General features: G+C 46.5%; 1 protein-coding gene across 2 annotated transcripts in view; it reads left to right on the forward strand.

Moving 5' to 3' along the window:
- Positions 1–18,981, forward strand: part of FERMT2 (FERM domain containing kindlin 2) — a 133,986-nt gene that overhangs the window by 73,294 nt on the left and 41,711 nt on the right. For both annotated transcript variants that reach the window (XM_056852080.1, XM_056852079.1), the window contains exon 3: positions 4,908–5,042. In XM_056852080.1, the coding sequence (XP_056708058.1) occupies positions 4,908–5,042 (135 nt within the window). The remainder of the gene's footprint in view (positions 1–4,907; positions 5,043–18,981) is intronic.

The following is an 18,981-nucleotide window of genomic DNA, read 5'->3' on the forward strand; positions in this document are numbered from 1 at the left end:
GGCAACATTAAGAACAGGAATGCTGTTGAGAAGAGGCCTTAAAACCAGGCCCTGAATCTTCTCTCCACCCTCACCTCTTTTTTCTTTTGTAATATCCTGCCTCACAAAGAGTTCTGATGAACTTGAAAGCTTGCAAAGTGCTTTATTTTGGTTTGTCTTGAGTGGACTGTGCTTTGTTTATGGATTTGGATTTTCCACCAACACAACTGCAAAGGACTTTTGTCTTATGTTAAGAGACGCTGCTGCCAAGAGCCCCAAAGTGGCACAGAGAGGTAAACTGCAGGACTGCAGTTAAAGCTCTGCTCACAACCTAAGTTCAATCCCGACGGAAGTCGGTTTCAGGTAGCCGGAGCAAGGTTGACTCAGCCTTCCATCCTTCCAAGATCGGCAAAATGAGTACCAAGTTTGCTGGGGATAAAGTGTAGACGACTGGGAAAGGCAATGGCAAACCACCCCATAAACATAGTCTGCCTAGTAAATGTTGGGATGTAACGTCACCCCGTGGGTCAGTAATGACCCTGGTATTGCACAGGGGACTACCTTTACTTTTAAGAGACACTGCTGCATATGCTGTCATTACCTTGACTTTCTGCTTGTTGCTTTCGTGAGGTACGTTTTATTTATAGCTCATTAGAGTCCAGAGCTCTTACGAGGGGTAAGCAGCTATTTCTTTCTAGGGCAAAAAAGTATTCCATTATGATTAAGGTGACAGAACTCGGTTTTCCTCTCAGGGAAAAAGGATATGCACCAGGCTCCTTGGCAAGAGAGAGAGAGCGGCAGCCCTTGGCGCATTATCAGCCTTCCACTGCTAAGAACTCTTAATCCTTTTAGACGGACGTGGCAGGTCAGATTCTGATGACTGAACAGGACAGCTTCCGTGACGCCTTTTGGAAACACGCACTGTACTTTTACGCACCATTGTGCTCAAATTTAATGGCACTTTTGATCAACAGTATAGATGCCAGGCTTCAGAAGGACAAGCAAATAAAACGGTTGTGATGTGTCACTCATGGAAGATGCGGGTTACAAATTTGTGGGACTACACTGCTGCTATTGTTGTTGTTTTCAGTCTCAGTTTCTAGTTAGAAGGTTGCCAAAAAGTAGGACAACCTAAAGAAATACCAGGAAGATTATTTGGAGAATTGCTTTATGACGGTTGTTTGCAGGGAGTTGGTTGGGCTGGGTCGAGAATCGTTCTCAGGCAGGCCGCCAGGTCCAGAAGGAAAGAGAAGCTGAGCAGGTAGAGGAAGCTCTGGAAGGCTTGGTAGCAAATCTGGGTTTGCCGCTGCAAAATGGCCATGAAATATAGCCTGTAGTTCAGTAATGCTATATATTTATAAATATTAGGCATGAAAAATAAAATACAAAATAGATTATTGTTAACTGATGTGAGATTGCTGCATTTTTTGTTGAGGGAAAGTCTCATGAAGTGACTTTGGATGTGGGTCCCAACAAATCTGGTAAATTTAGAAGTGGATCCCATATGAAAAGGGTCGAGAACCACTGCTTCACAGTAAGAACCCCAAATTCCCTTCCTCACAGTGATCCTGGGAAATGACTTGTTCTTACCATTCTTAGTCAAATGAAGAGTCAAGGTTGGGTTTTCTGTTTCCAGACTCAATATTCCATCCACGGCTCTTCCATTACCACAAATTGTTGAGATAGAATAAAATCTCAGGTGATGGTTTTATGTACGCTATCGGTTTAGAGACAGGATAATCTGAACGCAATAGCAAGATCCTCAAAATGGAGATCATGTCGATAGGAACTTAAAATTTACAATTGATGAACTCTTTCCAGACTAAAAATACTGGAGCTCTGAAACGTTAAGCTGAAAGATCTATCCTAGTCAGTGATAAAACCAATGTTCTCTAGTTTGGCATTGTACCCATAATAGATATGTTACATGTTGCATTCCCACTGGGAGGCAGGACCAAATTTTAACTTCGTCTCTTGGTCTGGAATTGCCCACTCCTTAGGTCGAAGACTTGCCACACTACAGTGAGACAGGAAGGAACCAGAAGGCATACCTAACTTGACAAAAAACAGAATTGGTACCAATGGTTACACAAAACAGTGAAGGTCAATAGAAGGACTGTGGAGGATCTCTAAATTGACCTGAGTCATCCTTCTCCCTTTAAGTATTCTCAAACTTTGATTTGAGATTGTTCCATGTCGTGCACGTTGAGCTTTGCCTGTTAGGTACAGGGCCAGCTTCGCAACCATATTGCCAAATTTTAATGACTTCTTCATCCATCTTGTTCATTTTTGGGCGGGCAAGATGCCCTCCTTACCTCAGAGCAGAAGGAACCTTCATGGTAAGTAATCCAAGGTTCAGTTTCGCTGTGAGGAGGAGGGTATCTTGCAACATTGGGACCTTCAAGAGCTGTGTCCCATTATTGGGTGGGTACTAGTCTCCTTCCACCATTTGTAGCAGAGCTCATAATGTGAAGGCTGCATCCATTGAATCAAAATAATGTAGTCAGTATTGTCTGACTAAGATAAATATGGGAGACCGCGTTGCTGTGTGCATAGCTCCCTTGTCAAGGCTTGGCTATCGAATGCTGAAGGAAAAGGGGGCTGCACTAGTTATAGGGTGCGCAGTAATGCCTGCGTAATACATTGCCCAATATTATGACTAATGGGCTCTCGAGACTTTGCCTTTTCCCTTTGTTCGGGACAGTCCGAGAAGAGATTGAAACATTGGACCCACTAATGGATTGGTTGCGACTGATGTAATCATGAATAAAACCCAACGACCCTTTGTGGTAGATCAGGCTGAGAAACTGAACCAGGGTCACTCAGCGAGCTTCATTGTTGAGTGGGGATTTAAACTCAGGTCTTCCAGGTGCTAGTCCAGCAGTCTAACCACTAAACCACACGGCCTTTTTATCTGCTGCAAGACAAGTGGTACAGAAGGATCCCCCCCCCCACATCAGAGGCATAACATCCAAATCACAAGATGTCATAGCCCTGCTGTACACTGTATTGATCAGGCCGCACCTGGAGTATTGTGTGCAGTTCTGGAGGCCTCACTTCAAAAAGGATGTGGACAGAATGGAGTGGCTGCAGAAGAGAGTGACGGGGATGACCAGGGGCCTGGAGATCAAGCCCTACGAGGAAAGGTTGAGGGAGTTGGGAATGTTCAGTCTGGATAAGAGGAGGTTGAGGGGGGACCTGATTGCTCCCTTGAAGTATTTGAAGGGCTATCACTTAGAGGAGGGCAGGGAGCTGTTCTTGTTGGCAGCAGAGGATAGGGCTTGCAATAATGGGTTTAAATTGCAGGTGGAAAGGTACCGGCTGGATATTAGGAAAACATCTTTTACAGTAAGAGTTGCTCAACAGTGGAATCAGCTCCCTAGGGAGGTGGTGAGCTCCCCCTCGCTGGCAGTCTTCAAACAGAGGCTGGACAAGCACTTGTCAGGGATGATCGCGGCAGATCCTGCATTGAGCAGGGGGTTGGACTAGATGGCCTTCCAACGCTTTGATTCTATGTCGTTGTTGTTGTTATTTTCTTAAAAAAATTGGTTATTCACTGGTAGTGATTTAATTTTGCTGTGAGATGCAGCTAGCATGGAAAGTCAACCAGTGTTAATTCCTTTTGTAGCTGACAGGATTCCATACTATGCATTGCCTTTGCCTGTTAATCAAAATATGAGCAAGCTTAATTGGGTGACATGGATTGCATCAATTTTGAGTTTTTGTTTGTGTTTGTCTCTTAGGTAGCAAGTCCTATGAGCATAATTGCTAAATTCCAGTTGCTTGCTTCATAACCTAGGGAAATAATGTATCTTGCAAGGTTATGAGGCAACCGAAATGCTATTGATGGTCTTTGTTTTCCTGACAAAATAATATGAAGAGGGGGCTCATAAAATACTAGGCAAGATTTGTTCACTTGCGCTCCATATCACAGCTGCTGTAAAGCCTGTTTTGACAGTCCGAGGCTAAAACAATGTGTGTAATGAGTTTTACTGCTATTCAGTAATTCAGTGACACTGGCCATATTGTGTTTGTGTGTGTGTGTTTGCCGTCAAGTCACAGCTGACCTATGGAGACCCCGTAGGGTTTTCAAGGCAAGAGACATTCAAGGTGGTTTGCCATTGCCTGCCTCTCTAGCCATGTTAGGAACTGTAAAAGTGATTCGGCCCCTCCATTGTGGTTAGGTTGTAAGAGGCACCAATGTTGTAGAGAGGGGAGGCTGGCGCTTGGAGTAGTAAGAGTGGGATGGGAGATTAACTGGTAGCAGAAAAGATCCAGATGTGTTGATCAGGAAACTGTTTTGCCCTGAAAGATAATGAGAGGGAATCCATTCATTATGAATTAGTTGTTGTTTCTAGCAAGTATCTAATGCTTTAAAAAATGAGTATAAGCAGAAAGCTAAGCTGTTTCTCCTCCCTGTGGAGTCCTGGATGTCTGCTTCATAGCAAACTAGCAAAAGCAACTGTCTTGTAGAATCATAAAGACTTTTATCTAACAGAGTGAGCTTTGGTTCACAGTAAGCCTGTAGAGTGCTACAATTCTGTTTTCTGTGACTCTCCAAACTGGGGGAATGGGCATTAAGATGGCAAATGAGATTTAAAGCGAGCAAGTGTAAAGATCTTGGGGTGCTCTACAAACTGGAAGCTCTACAAACTGGAAGAATGGGAATTAAAATGGCAAATGAGAATCAATGTGACCAAGTGTAAAGTAATGCATATTGGGGCAAAAAATCCCAACTTCACATATACACTGATGGGATCTGTATTGACAGCATCAGACCAAGAAAGGGATCTTGGGGTGGTAGTGGATCGCTCGATGAAGATGTCAACCCAGTGTGCGGCTGCTGTGAAAAAGGCAAATTCCATGCTGGCCTAATTACATAAGGAAAACTATTATTTTAATGTAATGCCTTCATTTTTCTTCCCCAGACATCAGGCATCCAGAAGAACTCTCCCTCTTAAGGAAGCCCAGAGACCCCACCAAGAAGAAAAAGAAAAAAATAGATGACCAGTATGAAGATGAGACGCTTGAGCTGGAAGGACCGTTAATCACCCCCGGATCAGGTAGGAGTCTTGTCTTTTTTGCTTGAGTGGAATAGGACGATGGATTGGTGGAGGGAAGGAAGTGCGAAGATTAATGCGGGACAGATGAGGACGGTCCAAGTCAGAGGAAAAGATGCGCAACCACACCTAATTTCTTGATGGTTGTGTAGGTGAGTGCTGGGTAGGTAATGGCACTGCAGCTGAAGCCTACAGAAGTCACTGGAGAGCTTTATAGTACTTAGTAATGTTGGTTAAAACAGTTAGTGCTGTTTTAAAGAAAGTTTTGGGCTTTTGGAAAGAAAGTGGTTAAGGGGAGACATGATAGAGGTCTATAAAATTATGCATGGTGTGGAGAGAGTGGACAGGGAGATTCTTTTCTCCCTCTCACATACTTCCGGAATGCGGGGTCATCTGCTGAAGCTGGAGGGTGAGAGATTCAGAACATATAAAAGGAAGTATTTCTTCACACAACGCATATAGTTAAATTGTGGAACTCCCTGCCCCAGTATGTGGTGATGGCTGCCAACTTGGAAGGTTTTAAGAGGGGAGTGGACGTGTTCATGGAAGAGAAGGCTATTCATGGCTACTAGTCAAAATGGATACTAGTCATGATGCATACCTATTCTCTCCAGTATCATTATCTCTATTATATCAGGTGCTGTGGATCACAGGCAGGATAATACTACTGCGGTTGTCTTGTTTGTGGGGCTTCCCAGAGGCACCTGGTTGGCCACTGTGTGAACAGACTGCTGGACTTGGTGGGCTTTGGTCTGATCCAGCAGGGCTTTACTTATGTTCTTATGGTATTTGACAGCCATTTTGCACTGCTTGGCAATTAAAACGGTTGGGACTGTGTTGAGCGCTCTCTGGAGCATTGAGGCTGCTGCATCTAGTCATTGCCCTGTTTCTGACCAGCGATGCCTTGGATGCAGAGGGAGCGGACAAGTGTTTGTGTGTTTCCTAATTGTATTGAATTATATAGTATTAGTCCAACACTTTCACGTTCTGTATAGCGGTTGATGGATGCAGGAGTGCTAACCGGGGTTCTCTTCTGAACCACACGGCAACGTCCTCTTTTACCACCAAGTGAATTGTGGAAAGTTTCCCCCCCCTTTTTATCCTTGTTTGCATCAGTGTTTATTATTCAGTGGCAGAGGGTGCAGCTCTTGAACATATTTTTAAAAAGAAAGTTGCCTAGTGATGTTTGCTTTTTCTAATGGTCGAGCTATAAACTGTATACGGGTTTGTTTTTTAAAAAGCCGATTAGAGATGGAGAGAAGGGGCTGGATTCTGCGATCTGCAGGTGCGGGGATGGGGGATCTTTCACACGCTTCCCTCCCCCTGGCTGTCCTTTCTGACCCAAAGGAAGTTTATTCCCAGGATTGTGGGGTCCGTGTGGGAGTCTGCAGGGGGTGGGGAAGAGAGGATGGAATCATCCTCTCCTCTCTTTGCTGCCAGTGGAGGCTGTGCTGTCAGAAGAGGCTCCTCCCCACAGCAGCCCTCCAACATGGTGTTGACAACTCAGGTCCTGCATCCCTGACAATAAGCTTTCGTGGGTTATGAAGGATTCCCGGGAGAGCGTGAGAGAGATCCACAACTGTCAGAACCTACCACTCATGGATTATGGGATGTTTCAAAATGTTCTGTTTTGCAAAATCTATATGCCAGTGGAACAAACCAGGACAGTTCAAGCCTTCGGATACTTTGAGAACAGCCGGCAGTTTGTACTAATGGACCCTGAACTGACTTGCATTGCTTGTGCGACAATCATTATTTATTTACTTTATTTGCTTAATTTATACTTCGCCTTTGGGGAGCCCAAGCAGCTTACGTAGCTCTCCTCTCCTCCATTTTACCATCACAACAACCCTGTGAGGTAGGTTAGGCTGAGAGTACAGGGATTGGCCAGGGATCACCCAGTAAGCTTCTGTGGCAGAATGGAGATTCAAACCGGAATCTCCCAGATCCTAGTCTGACACTAACCACTATACAACACTGGCCATCCCTGGATTACCATATATACCAGTGTATAAACTGACCCGCGTATAAGCCGAGGTGCCTAAGTTCTCCCCAAAAATGGGGAAAGATTAGGCACCCGCATATAAGCTGAGGGTCGGCTTATAACCCCTCCCCCCCGCAGGCTTACCTGATGGGCTCCTGGTGGCGAAAAGCGGTGTGGGCCCAGCGGGGGCGGCCTTCCTGCAGCCGCAGGAGGCCCCCCCAGGCTGCTCCCAGAGGCAGAAAGCGGCGGGGGCAGCGGGGCGGCCCGGTGGGGGCCGGGGCAGCCTCCCTGCTGCTGCACGAGTGTTCTGGAGGCCGCTCCCGGCGACAGAAAGCGGCGCGGGCCTGGTGGGGGCAGCGGCGCGGCCTCCCTGCGGCCGCACGAGTATTCTGGAGGCCGCTCCCGGCCGGGGAAAGGCGCGCGGGCCCTGGGCAAGTTCCCCCCTCCCTCCCCCCTCTACCGTATTGACCTGCATATAAGCCGAGTTCGGCTTTTTCAGCCCTTTTTTTGGGCTGAAAAACTCGGCTTATACGTGAGTATATACGGTAATATATAAAAATCATATTACTAGTGGAGATGTTTGTCTAAAACCACAGTCATCAAGCGGAGCTTCAGGGTGCTTAACATTAACATGCAAAACTGCAATAAAACTATATAAAGCCTGTCTTTATTTATATTTTTTAAACAAAGCAACAATTAAGGAAAGGAAGGAATTTGTTAATGGAAAACCCGCCTTTGGGTTCTGAGATGTTCAGGAGAAAGGTGCGTGTATATTATTTATTTTAAATAAATAATAGTGGTTAAGAGCGGTGGTTTGGAGAGGTGCACTCTGATCTGGAGAACTGGGTTTGATTCCCCACTCCTCCACATGAGTGGCGGAGGCTAATCTGGTGAACTGGATTTGTTTCTCCAGTTCTCCACTTGAAGCCAGCTGGGTGACCTTGGGCTAGTCACAGCTCTTAGAGCTCTCTCAGCCCCACCTGCCTCACAGGGTGTCTGTTGTGGGGAGGGGAAGGGAAGGTAATTGTAAGCCGGTTTGATTCTCCCTTAAGTGACAGAGAAAGTCGGCATATAAAAAACCAACTCTTCTTCTTCCTCTTCTAAATACCTACAAGTGGATTCTCTGAAAAGGCACTTAAGATTTCCTCCAGGTATGTTTAAAGATCAGGAGAGAGGAATGACGACAGAGAGGGAGGAAGGGACAGGTTCCACAGGGAGAGTTTCCACACCAGAGGGTTTAAAATCCATCCTTAACCTTGACAGCAGGTGGTGGATGAGTATTAATAGCCATCAGGTTAAGATTCCTGGAGCAGGTCTAGATGTGGCCAGGGATACTGGGATGTCAATACCAACCACTGCGTTTAAATTTAAACTGCCTTTTTACAAGTAACAAGTGTCACCGGTTGTGATGCGGCGTTGGCACAGTTGTGTTCAGTCAGGCGCTTGCCTTCGCCGTGGAGTCATGGCAGTGTCTGTCACAAGCAACTCCCTCGGGAAAAAATTCAGGGCTCTTTGATTCTCTGTAGACTCCGAGTCTCCTGTCCTGCCGCCACCATCCTAATTTTAATTGTGGGTCAGTGTGTACTGGCTTGAGAAGGAAGGGCATCCTCTTTCGCGTCACTGCAGGAAGTATTGAAGTTGAACGGTCTGAGGTGGGAAAGGCTAGTCCCAAGAAAACCCCCTGTGGAGAAGAGTCTAGCGGATCATTTTACCAATGCAAACATGAGTGGTAACTTAATGCCCAAAACATCTTTCCTGTCCTGTCTGGCTCCTTTTGAAATGCCAGCCGCCTCTTTTCACTGGCAACAGGAAGTGTCATGTGCTTCTGAAAGGCTTTTTGAAAGACTTTTTATTTCTGCTTTACCTGGCAATCCAGTGAGCGAGGCTAAAGTGTTATGCATACCTTCTAGGAAGTCTGTCGCATTGAACTCAGTAGGGCAGACTTCTGAGACAAACCTTATGATTAAAGAATAACAAGTGTTGTGGCCTCCACGAATACTCCCATTGTCCTGGAACGTCTAGGTTGCCCACTTATATTGAAAAAACATATAATAAATTGGACTTAACAGTGGTTAAAATGACAAAAAATTTAGGTGATAGGAAACTCTTGTAAGCTTTGAAATGCAAGCCATTAATAGTTTCCTGGAAGCCAACACATCACCAGGGAATGAGAACAATTGGGAGGAGTTTGCAGTACATTTATTTATTTCCTTTTTTTCCCTGTATCTTATATCTTTTCCCTGTTGCCCTTCGTCCATTTTAGCTTAGAAAAAAGAAGAGGAGACATGAGAGGTCTCCTAATTCATTGACAGCTCTGGTAAGTCCCAGAATGAAGACGCCCTTCTTACCTAGAGCGAGAAAGAGCCTTGGTTCACTTACCGTGAAGGCTTCTTCTGCTCGTAGGTAAGAAGGGCGTCTTCCCCTCCCTATATCCTGCCAGAAGCACATAAAAAAAAAAAAAAAAAAAACAGGGAGGGTGTCTTGAGTGAAGTTGTTCACGTTAATCTCAAGTGATTTGTTTCGTTAACAGTCGTTTGCCCTCTGTTACTTTGTCTATTGAGGGGGAAAATGTTTTTTCACAGTTAAATTATAAGAGTTTTTCTATGAATACTATCTAAACTTTTCAACTACTGAGGCATTCCGATAGGAGGGGGTCATTTCCCCCGGGGAACCGGAAGGCCTACAATTTTGTTGAATCCTGCCTTCCCTAGCAAATAAAGGAAAATAACCCAGAATGAAGACGCCCTTCTTACCTACGAGCAGAAGAAGCCTTCACGGTAAGTGAACCAAGGCTCTTTCTTCATTCCATTTCCACATACAGTGAAACAGGAGTCATGTGCTTCAGCGCACATAAGATTAATGCCCAAACTGGGGAGATCTTGCAGTTATTGGAATGCAACATCTCTCCTTACGTATCTTCTTCTAGCGTGTTCAATATGAAATATTAGCCGCTCTGAGCCCACCTTCGGCCGGGATAGAGAGCAGGATATAAATCCAATAAATAAATAAATAATTCAGGCTCAAGGGCGATCCTGCATTCAAGGGGAGGGGCTGTGGCTCAGTGGTAGAGCATCTGCTTGGCATGCAGAAGGTCCCAGGTTCAATCCCCGGCATCTCCAGTTAAAGCAGGGGTGGGGAACCTTTTTCCTGCCAAGGGCCATTCGCACATTTATAACATCTTTCGGGGGCCATACCAGGTGTAGATCTCCCGTGGGGGGGAGAGGCTAGGGTTGCCAGGTCTCCAGCCACCACCTGGAGGTTGGCAACCCCAGGGGAGGCCACCCAGAGAAGGCCTGCAGGGCGCCCCCACTCCCCCCTCCCAGGTGGGAGGGCAGCCAGCGGTGGGCCCCAGAAAACGAGGCGCCAGGGGGGCGCAGCCCACAGTCAATTGGCAAGGGAGGAAGGAAAACAGAGAAAGAGGAAAAGGGAGGGAGGGAGAAAGAGAGAGAAAGGGAGAAAGAAATGGAGAGAAGGGGAGAAAGAAAGAAAAGGACGGAGGGAAAGAAAAAAAAGGACGGAGGGAGACAAAGAAAGAGACAGAAAAAGAGGGAGGAAGAGAGGGAGAGAAAGGAGAGTGACAGAAAAAGAGGAAGAGAGAAAAGCCTCCTCCTCACACACACACCGGCGCATGCCGGCCTGCGCGACCGGGCCCCAGCCACCCCACCTCCCCCGCCCAAACACACCCGGCGGCGCACGGAGCACCAAGCAACCGGGCCCCAGTCTCCGTGCACTCCCCCCCCCCCGAGCTCCGCGGCAGGGTTCCCGTGGCAGGGTTCCCAGAGCTCCCGAGGGCCACAAAAAATGTCCTCAGGGGTGCATACGGCCCCCGGGCCTGAGGTTCCCCACCCCTGAGTTAAAGGGACTAGGCAAGTAGGTGATGTGAAAGAACTCTGCCGGAGACCCTGGAGAGCTGCTGCCGGTCTGAGGAGACAATACTGACTTTGATGGACCGAGGGTCTGATTCAGTGTAAGGCTTCATGTGTTCATGCGTGTTCATGAATCAGCACAAGACCTGCCAGTTTAGATGTTTGCTTCTACATGCAACTTAAGGAGTGGTGGAGGAGGAAGCTTGCAAACCTAAGGCCTGTTTTCCAGTCTCTTTGTTCACATTGGAGGCTTGTTTCTGGCAGCTGCAAGTTACTGCTCTGCTCACAACTGATGGGACTTCATGGCTGTTTTGTGCTAATTCAAAAATACTTCTGGGGAAGCATTGAGCGCCAGATTATTTCACTCCCTAAGACGTTATGTAAGATGTAGTTCCTGTTGGGACAGCTCATGGGGGATTTATTTTTAATTTGACTCTCTCAATCCTAGAAACTTCTACCAGTGTGCTTGCCTGCAGCTTCCACATTTCATAACGCTGATTTAAAAACACAAAGCTTGAAGAAGCTGCCCCTGGTATAGCCATTAGTACATTCCATCCCAAGTACTATTGCACGAGCTTATGCGAAACTTTTTAAAGCTCTGGCAGAGAAATGAAGGATATGTTACAACTCACCTCTGGAACACTCCCTTCCTGTGCTCTCTGGCGGGCCAAAATATTCATGTTAATACACAGTCCATTTAAAGGTAGTAATTTGGCCTCTAGGAACTCATGATTGGCAGGACCCTCTCTGCCTGGTGCCAGAGAACGTCCTTGACCTCTGCTTTGTGAGTGAATACTAGACCATGAACTTTAAAACAGTGGCTTGTAGCCAAAAAGCATGCTCAGTTATCCCGCAACTCTCTCCGCTCCTGCACTCCTGACCCCCACAAAGATCATTCCTGACATTGTGGGACTTGTGTGGAGCAGCTGGGGAATGGGGGGTGGAGGGGTGAAGTGGGGATGGGGCTGCAGTGAGGAGGATGAAGGGGGCAAAATTGCCCTCCTCCTCCTCACATCCGTGCAGCAGTGTAGTGGTTAAGAGTGTTGGACTAGTATCTGGAAGACCCAGCTGTGGTGTAGTGGTTAAAAGTGGTGGACTCTAATCTGGAGAACCATGTTCGATTCCCCACTCCTCTACGTGAATGGCAGACTCTAATCTGGACAACTGGGTTCGAATCCCCACTCCTCCAGATGAGCTTCGGACTCTAACCTGGATAATCGGGTTTGTTTCCCCACTCCTCGATATGAAACCGGTTGAGTTACCTTGGGCCAGTCACAGTTCTCTCTGAACTCTCTTGGCCCCATCTACCTCAAAAGGTGCCTGTTGTGGGGAGGGGAAGGGATTGTGATTGTAAACTGCTTTGGGACTTCTTAAGGTAGAGGAAAAGTGCAGTATAAAACCCAACTCTTCTTCGAATCCCCACTCCGGCATGGAAGCTTGCTTGATGGCCTTGGGCCAGTCACATGCTCTTAGCCTAACCTCCCTCACAGGGTTATTGTGAGGATAAAATGAAGGAGAGGAGAATGATATAAGGTGCTTTGGGTCCCCGTTGAGGAAAAAAGCAGGGTATAAATCAAGTAAATAAACGATGCAAGAGAGGAAAGGGTGCGATTTCGTCCCCTTCCTCTCTGCAGGCACCTCTCAACCCAAGCAGCTGTTTCACCACACAGGTCCCACAATGCCAGAAACCAGTAGGGCTGGCCTGTTTTTTAATGGATGCATTTCACTGGTTTTATTAGTTGTAAGTCAACCCAAGCAAGTCTCCAGAGAGGCGGCTTATACGTTTTCTATACAAGTAAAAATAAAATGGAGACTGCAGGGGTAAAGAGGAATATTGGAAAACTCAATTCACCTTCCATTCAGGCTTTGTTGTTTAAAAACTAGGACCCAGCTTTCAAGGACTTTCCTGCCAATGATCTGTCTTTCCTGCAAAGTTTAAGCCCATGAACTTTTTTTACCTTCTCTGATTCCAGTGCAATAATTTATTTAAAAACCATGCATGCTCGGGATGAGAAGGTGTGGAACCTTTAAATTTTAGATATCCTCACAACTGAAAGTAGCAAATAACTTATGGAATCATAGAGTTGGATGGGGCCATATAGGCCATCTAGTCCAACCCCCTGCTTAATGCAGGATCAGCCTAGAACATCCCTGACAAGTGTTCATCCAGCCTCTGCTTGAAGGCTGCCAGTGAGGGGGAGCTCACCACCTCCCTAGGGAGCTGATTCCACTGTCGAACAACTGTTACTGTAAAAAATTTCCCCCTGATATTCAGCTGGTATGTTTCCGCCCACAATTTAAACCCATTATTGTGTGTCCTGTCCTCTTCTGCCAACAGGAACAGTTCCCTGCCCTCCTCTAAGCGACAGCCCTTCAAATACTTAAAAAGAGCAATCCTGTCCCCCCTCAACCTCCTCTTCTCCAGGCTGAAGATTCCCAACTTTCCTCGCAGGGCTTGGTCTCCAGGCCCCTGATCATCCTGGTCGCTCTCCTCAGCACCCGCTCCATTCTGTCCCCATCCTTTTTGAAGTGAGGCCTCCAGAACTGCTCACAGTACTCTAGGTGCGACCTGACCAATGCAGTGTACAGAGGAACTATGACATCTTGCAATTTGGATGTTATGCCTCTGTTAATGCACCCCAAGATCGCATTAGCTTTTTTTGTCACTGCATCACACTGGCTGCTCATATTTAACTTACGGTCCAACTTAGCTTACTCTACAAACTTAGATGGTTGCCTTTTCTAGAATATGTGAAGAAGGGGGCATCACAGAGTAAACAACGCCCTCAAAACTATCGTATGATTTGCACGTATTAAGTTCTGCTAAGTGAATACAACAGATGGTAAAACGCACTAAGGTACAATAGACCAAGCATTGGAACATATCTCAACTGTACTAGTATGTTTAACCTACTGCTGTGGAATTTTTTATTTTCTTGTGGTTGTTGTTATAAGCTGAACTTAAAATATTTTCAAAAATCATGTACACTCCCAAGACCTGATACACGTAACTGGAACGGGGTAAGAAACAACTTGTCCATCCCTGACTACTGGGCCAAAAATGTGTTATGAAGGGGGGTGGAGGATTATTTATAGGCCTGTTCTCTGTGCAGTTTGCTGAGTTGCACAGTTGGTTCTCATGGCCACCAAATTCTTGTTGCTTTGTGTTCTGTGCTTGTTTCAGAGCAGGGCCGTTACAGAGAACGTGAACCTTAAATGTGGAAAAATTGCATCCGTTCTTGTAAAAGAAAAAGTTTGTTACGCAGGGACTTTGTTAGATTTGTAAAACAGCTGCAATCATGAGAACTGGACAAACTATTTTTTTTAAAAGCGCCCTGGCCTGTTATTTTATCTAAGCTGCAAGGACAAGATTTCTGTAAGCGACAGGGAGCAAGTTACCCATCCTTGCCTGACATTATGTAGGATGAACGTCCTGTGCTCTTTGTTTGTGTCCCTGGTTCTGTCCGATTGCATGCTGATTCCTGGGATTCTTTGACCTCTTCAAGTAAAGTCCTCGCTTTATCTTGAAGTGCACAGATAAACAGGGATTAGGATTTCTCAATAGGAAGCCACAGTCTATACGAAGACCCAGCTAGCTGAGCTTTAGCTCTTCCCCATCCCTTCCCTCGTGATGCTTGAACACATTCTTTATAGGTGTGTTTTAAAGATCAGATCAGCTGTTGTTTTAGGACAGGAGCAGCTACGCAACCTCTGTTTGTAGTCCACCCTCCTTCGCTCTTGGCATTCTTCCACAAAACCCACAATTATAGATAAGCCAGCAAATTGCTTCCTAAGAGTGCCTTTGCTTCCCTCCCCCTCAAAATACGAAAAAAATAATAATAATTACATGCTTATTGGGGCTTTTTTTAAAGTTGCAAAATGTGTATTATCTTCAAACATGTGGTACTTGGCACAGTTTCATGACAAACATGGTTTTGAGGAGTTCGGTACGGGACTCAGCCGGGCCGCGATTAGAAGTTCGGCAAAGTGTGCCAGGAGTAGACTGACCAGCGGTGGAATCCTGAGCAGAGCTGGCGGCCTTTTCAGGGCATTGATTGCAATGGTCTTAGAAGGGAGTAACTCTTTTTAGGATTGCAGTGTAGATGCCACGCAGGCAGCATGGGCAGCAGTCTGTGAAAAGCAGCCATAGGAGGCAGCACCCAGGAGTGGTAGGAGTGAGGAGGTGTTCGACCCTTTCCACTCAGAATTGCCCCTTTTTCCACAGGGGCAGGATGCAAATTGCTTTTGGAGAACAGCTGTCCGGGCAGGGGTGGGGGGAGAGATAGAGTTGTCAGGTCGCTGGGATTGGCAGGCAGTTGTCTGCCAATCCATCGGCCGTCTCAGGAGCAGGGATTGCATGCACTGACGCGATTACCTCACTTCCGGTTTATACCTGGAAGTGCCATAATGCGATGGGCCACTTTAACATTCAAGCCTCCCAAAACACTAGCATTTTGGGGGGGGGGGGGTTGAGTGGTAAAGCAGCCCGTTGCGATGCGGCACTTCCAGGTGTAAACCAGAAGCGATGTAATCGCATAGGCACATCCACATGCATGCGATCCCTGCCCAAAAAACCACCAGCTGGAGGAGAGGGGGGACCTGGCAACCCTAGGGAGAGGAGGAGGAGGAGGAGGAGGAGAAGAGTTGGTTTTTGTATGCCGACTTTCTCTACCACTTAAGGGAGAATCAAACTGGCTTACAGTCACCTTCCCTTCCCCACAACAGACACCCTGTGAGGTAGGTGGGGCTGAGAGAGTTCTAAGAGAGCTGTGACTAGCCCAAGGTCACCCAGCTGGCTTCATGTGTAGGAGTGGGAAAACCAACCGGGTTCACCAGATTAGCTTCCACCACTCATGTGTAAGAGTGGGGAATCGAACCCGGTCCTCCAAATCAGAATCCACCACTCTTAACCACTACACCACGCTGGCTGAGAGAACAGTTAAACAGCCATAGCCTGCCACCATTAGTCTGCTCTCAGTCGTAAACCCCTGAAACTGTATTCCTTTAAAAAAAGAAAAGATAGACGTATACCTCCCCGGTAATGTCTAGTTTTCGCTGCAAGAGTCGCGAAAGAGAAGGGCTCAGTTGACTTGACTCCCCAATCCTTACAGTTGCTTCCATCATCCTATCAAAGGATTTCTCTTTGGGAGTCCTGGCAAGTGTGATATATGTACTCTGTTGAAAAGCAAATTGCATTGACAACAGAGAGTGGTTCCAAATTGGCTGCCAGTGTTTCATTCTTTCTGTGTTTTGCTGTTGCAGGAAACTACATTTCCCAGAAGTGTTTGGGCTGAGCCTAGGAAAGCTTGCTGTGCCTTTTGCTGTGCAAGTGGGGGGGGGGCTATAGGTGAAAAGCAATAGATGGGGGAAGGGCTAAGCACCCGTGACTCCTGCTGCTGCCTGTTTGTAGCTACGAATTGGCTTTCAGCAGTCTTGTACCCGTGTTTGTTGTTGAACAGCTTTTTTGTTTTCTAATAATGTTCATTTACCCAGTTCTCCAAAGGATTGGGCAAGAACATTAAACTCCCCTTCTTTGTGTGACAAGAACACAGTGCTAAAAATTTAAGTACAACCCCCCTCCCATGTATCTAAAAGCAGTAAACAGCCTGTCTTTTTGCCAGAGATGTGTTGCCACATTTGTGCTCACCTGCCCTGGGTTACTCTTTTCTCTTCCATTCCACTCACCTATTCACCATGGTTGAAATACATAGATGGTAAGGTCCTTGGGGGACATGGCCCTGTTCTTATTTGTTGGTAGGCTGGAGGTTTCCTGGGATGGCAACTGATCTCCAGGTGACAGATCAGTTTACCTGGAGAAAATGGCCGCTTAGTAAGGTGGGCTCTATGGCATTATCTCCTGTTGAAGTCCCTCCCATCCCCAAACCCCACCCTCCACAGGCTCCACCCCCAATATCTCCAAGTATTTTCCAACCCGGAGCTGGCAACCCTATTTGTTGGTGAGGTATAGTGTACATAGATGCATTGCATAAAAGGAATTTGGTAGGGAGAGGGGCCTCCTTTTTTTGCAGTGGAGACATGGAAGAAGAGTTGGTTTTTATATGCCTTGATGGAACAAGGGTCTGATTCAGTATAAGGCAGCTTCATATGTCCATATGACTCATGGGCCTTGAGAATGTCCTGTAGAAGAAGAAAGTAGGTTTTTATATGCCGACTTTCTCTCCCTTTTAAGGAGAATCAAACCGGCTTACAGCCTCCTTCCCTTCCTCTCCCCACAACAGACATTTTGTGAGGTAGGAGAGGCTGAGAGAGCTCGGAGAGAACTGTGACTGGCCCAAGGTCTCCCAGCTGTCTTCATGTGTAGAAGTAGGGGAACCAACCCGGTTCGCCAGATTAGAGCCCGCCCCTCCTCAAGTGGAGGAGTGGGGAATCAAACCCGGTTCTCCAGATTAGAGTCCACCGCTCTTTACCACTACACCATGCTGGAGGGAGGAATGACAGTGTGAAACAACAGAGTATCTCGGAGGTGGATTTTTAATTTAAGCATCTTATTTGTCAACTTGACTACAGACCAGTCAGCACTGTTGCTGGACAGCCTCCACTGAAATAAACGGAGGCTGTAGCATCAGCAGTGCCGAGTAGATCAGCTCCCTTGTGTCCTTAGCGTGGACTGCAAGATAGCTCAGCCGCAACATACGGCTTCCTTAGAATTCCAGAGTGCTTTGTTCATGGTGGTTGTATTCCAGTTGTCGTCGTCCTTCAGGGTTTGCGGCCATCAAACGCCTGTCCTTCAGGCATCAGTCTGGGTTTCTGCAGAACATTCTGCAGACTTTGCAGAAGGAAAGCAGTCATTTGAAACAAACAAACAAAATCTCTGCTTGCCAAAGATGTTCACAGCCTCATTGTTCCCTTTTTAAAAGCGTTCATTTGTAGTTAGCTTTGTGTTCTGGTATAAGAAGGATGCTTAAAACAGGTGTGTAAACAGCCGCTCATCTCTCACTAGTAAATCTTCTCCAGGCAACGACGTAGGAAAAGCAATTTGTAACTAGAAAGCATCTGGGTCCTGCAGAGGAGGACAAATATAGGTATGTTGGATCAGGTGAACGAACCCAAACGTCTTGTGAGCTAAGAATTTCTGTGAACTTATTTTCAAGGTTGGATTTGAACTACCCCAGTGTTTGTACTTGTAATGCTGAGAGCAATTCCGCACGTGCAAGTTAATCCATGACAGGTAAACCTCCTGTACTGTGGAGGCAGGATTGTAGTTGTAAATTCTTGCCAAGACTACAGCAGTTCTCAGTCCAGTGGCATCTTAAAGACCAATAAGAATTCCATGGTAGAGGCTTTTAAGAATATCAGACAGAGAGAGCTTTTACTCTTAAAAGCTTATACCCTGGAAATCTTGCTGGTCTCTAAGGTGCTGCTGGACTCAAAACCTGCACTTCTACTGCAAGTTGGCTACCCACCTAAAACTACTGCTGCTGGCCTTGGCAAGTTGCTTCTTTACCCTTTACTCTCATTTCTCATCTAGGGTTGCCAGGTGCCTATTAATGGCGGGCAATTGCCTGCCAAATAACTGGCCTGCCCACCACCTCTCAGCTGGCCGGCAGGGAAAACAGGCCAGCTAAAGAGTGGCATAATAATGTCCGTTCCAAGGTAAACCCGGAAGCAACTGGGACGCTCTTGCATGTCCCTCCAAAAAACAAACCCCTCTATGGAAACCATAGAGTTTTGGAGGAATATGCTAGAGACTCCCCTTCACTTCCAGGTTTACCCCAGAAGGGACATTAATCAGCCCCCCACACTAAAGCTCCCACCCATGGCAAGGGGGGACCTGGCAACTCTATTCCCATTTGTAAAATGGGCATAACATTGACAGACTAATGTTATGGTTATGATTATATTCAAGAGGAACGATGACACATCTCATGTTTGCCTTTTTAATAAATTCCGTTTCATCTGTTCGTTGTTTATTTCATTATTCCTCCCTCCCTTTTTCATCATTTCTCCCTCTCCCTTCCCCATCTTATTTGTCCTGATGGTTAGCAACATTTTTGAAAAATCTCCTGCCAGCACTGATTTCTGTTATGAATGTCTTTGTTCTCAGGGGCACTTTGAAACAGCCAGTATTAAT

This window comes from Euleptes europaea, chromosome 6 (assembly GCF_029931775.1).
Source record: "Euleptes europaea isolate rEulEur1 chromosome 6, rEulEur1.hap1, whole genome shotgun sequence".
Lineage (NCBI taxonomy): Eukaryota > Metazoa > Chordata > Lepidosauria > Squamata > Sphaerodactylidae > Euleptes > Euleptes europaea.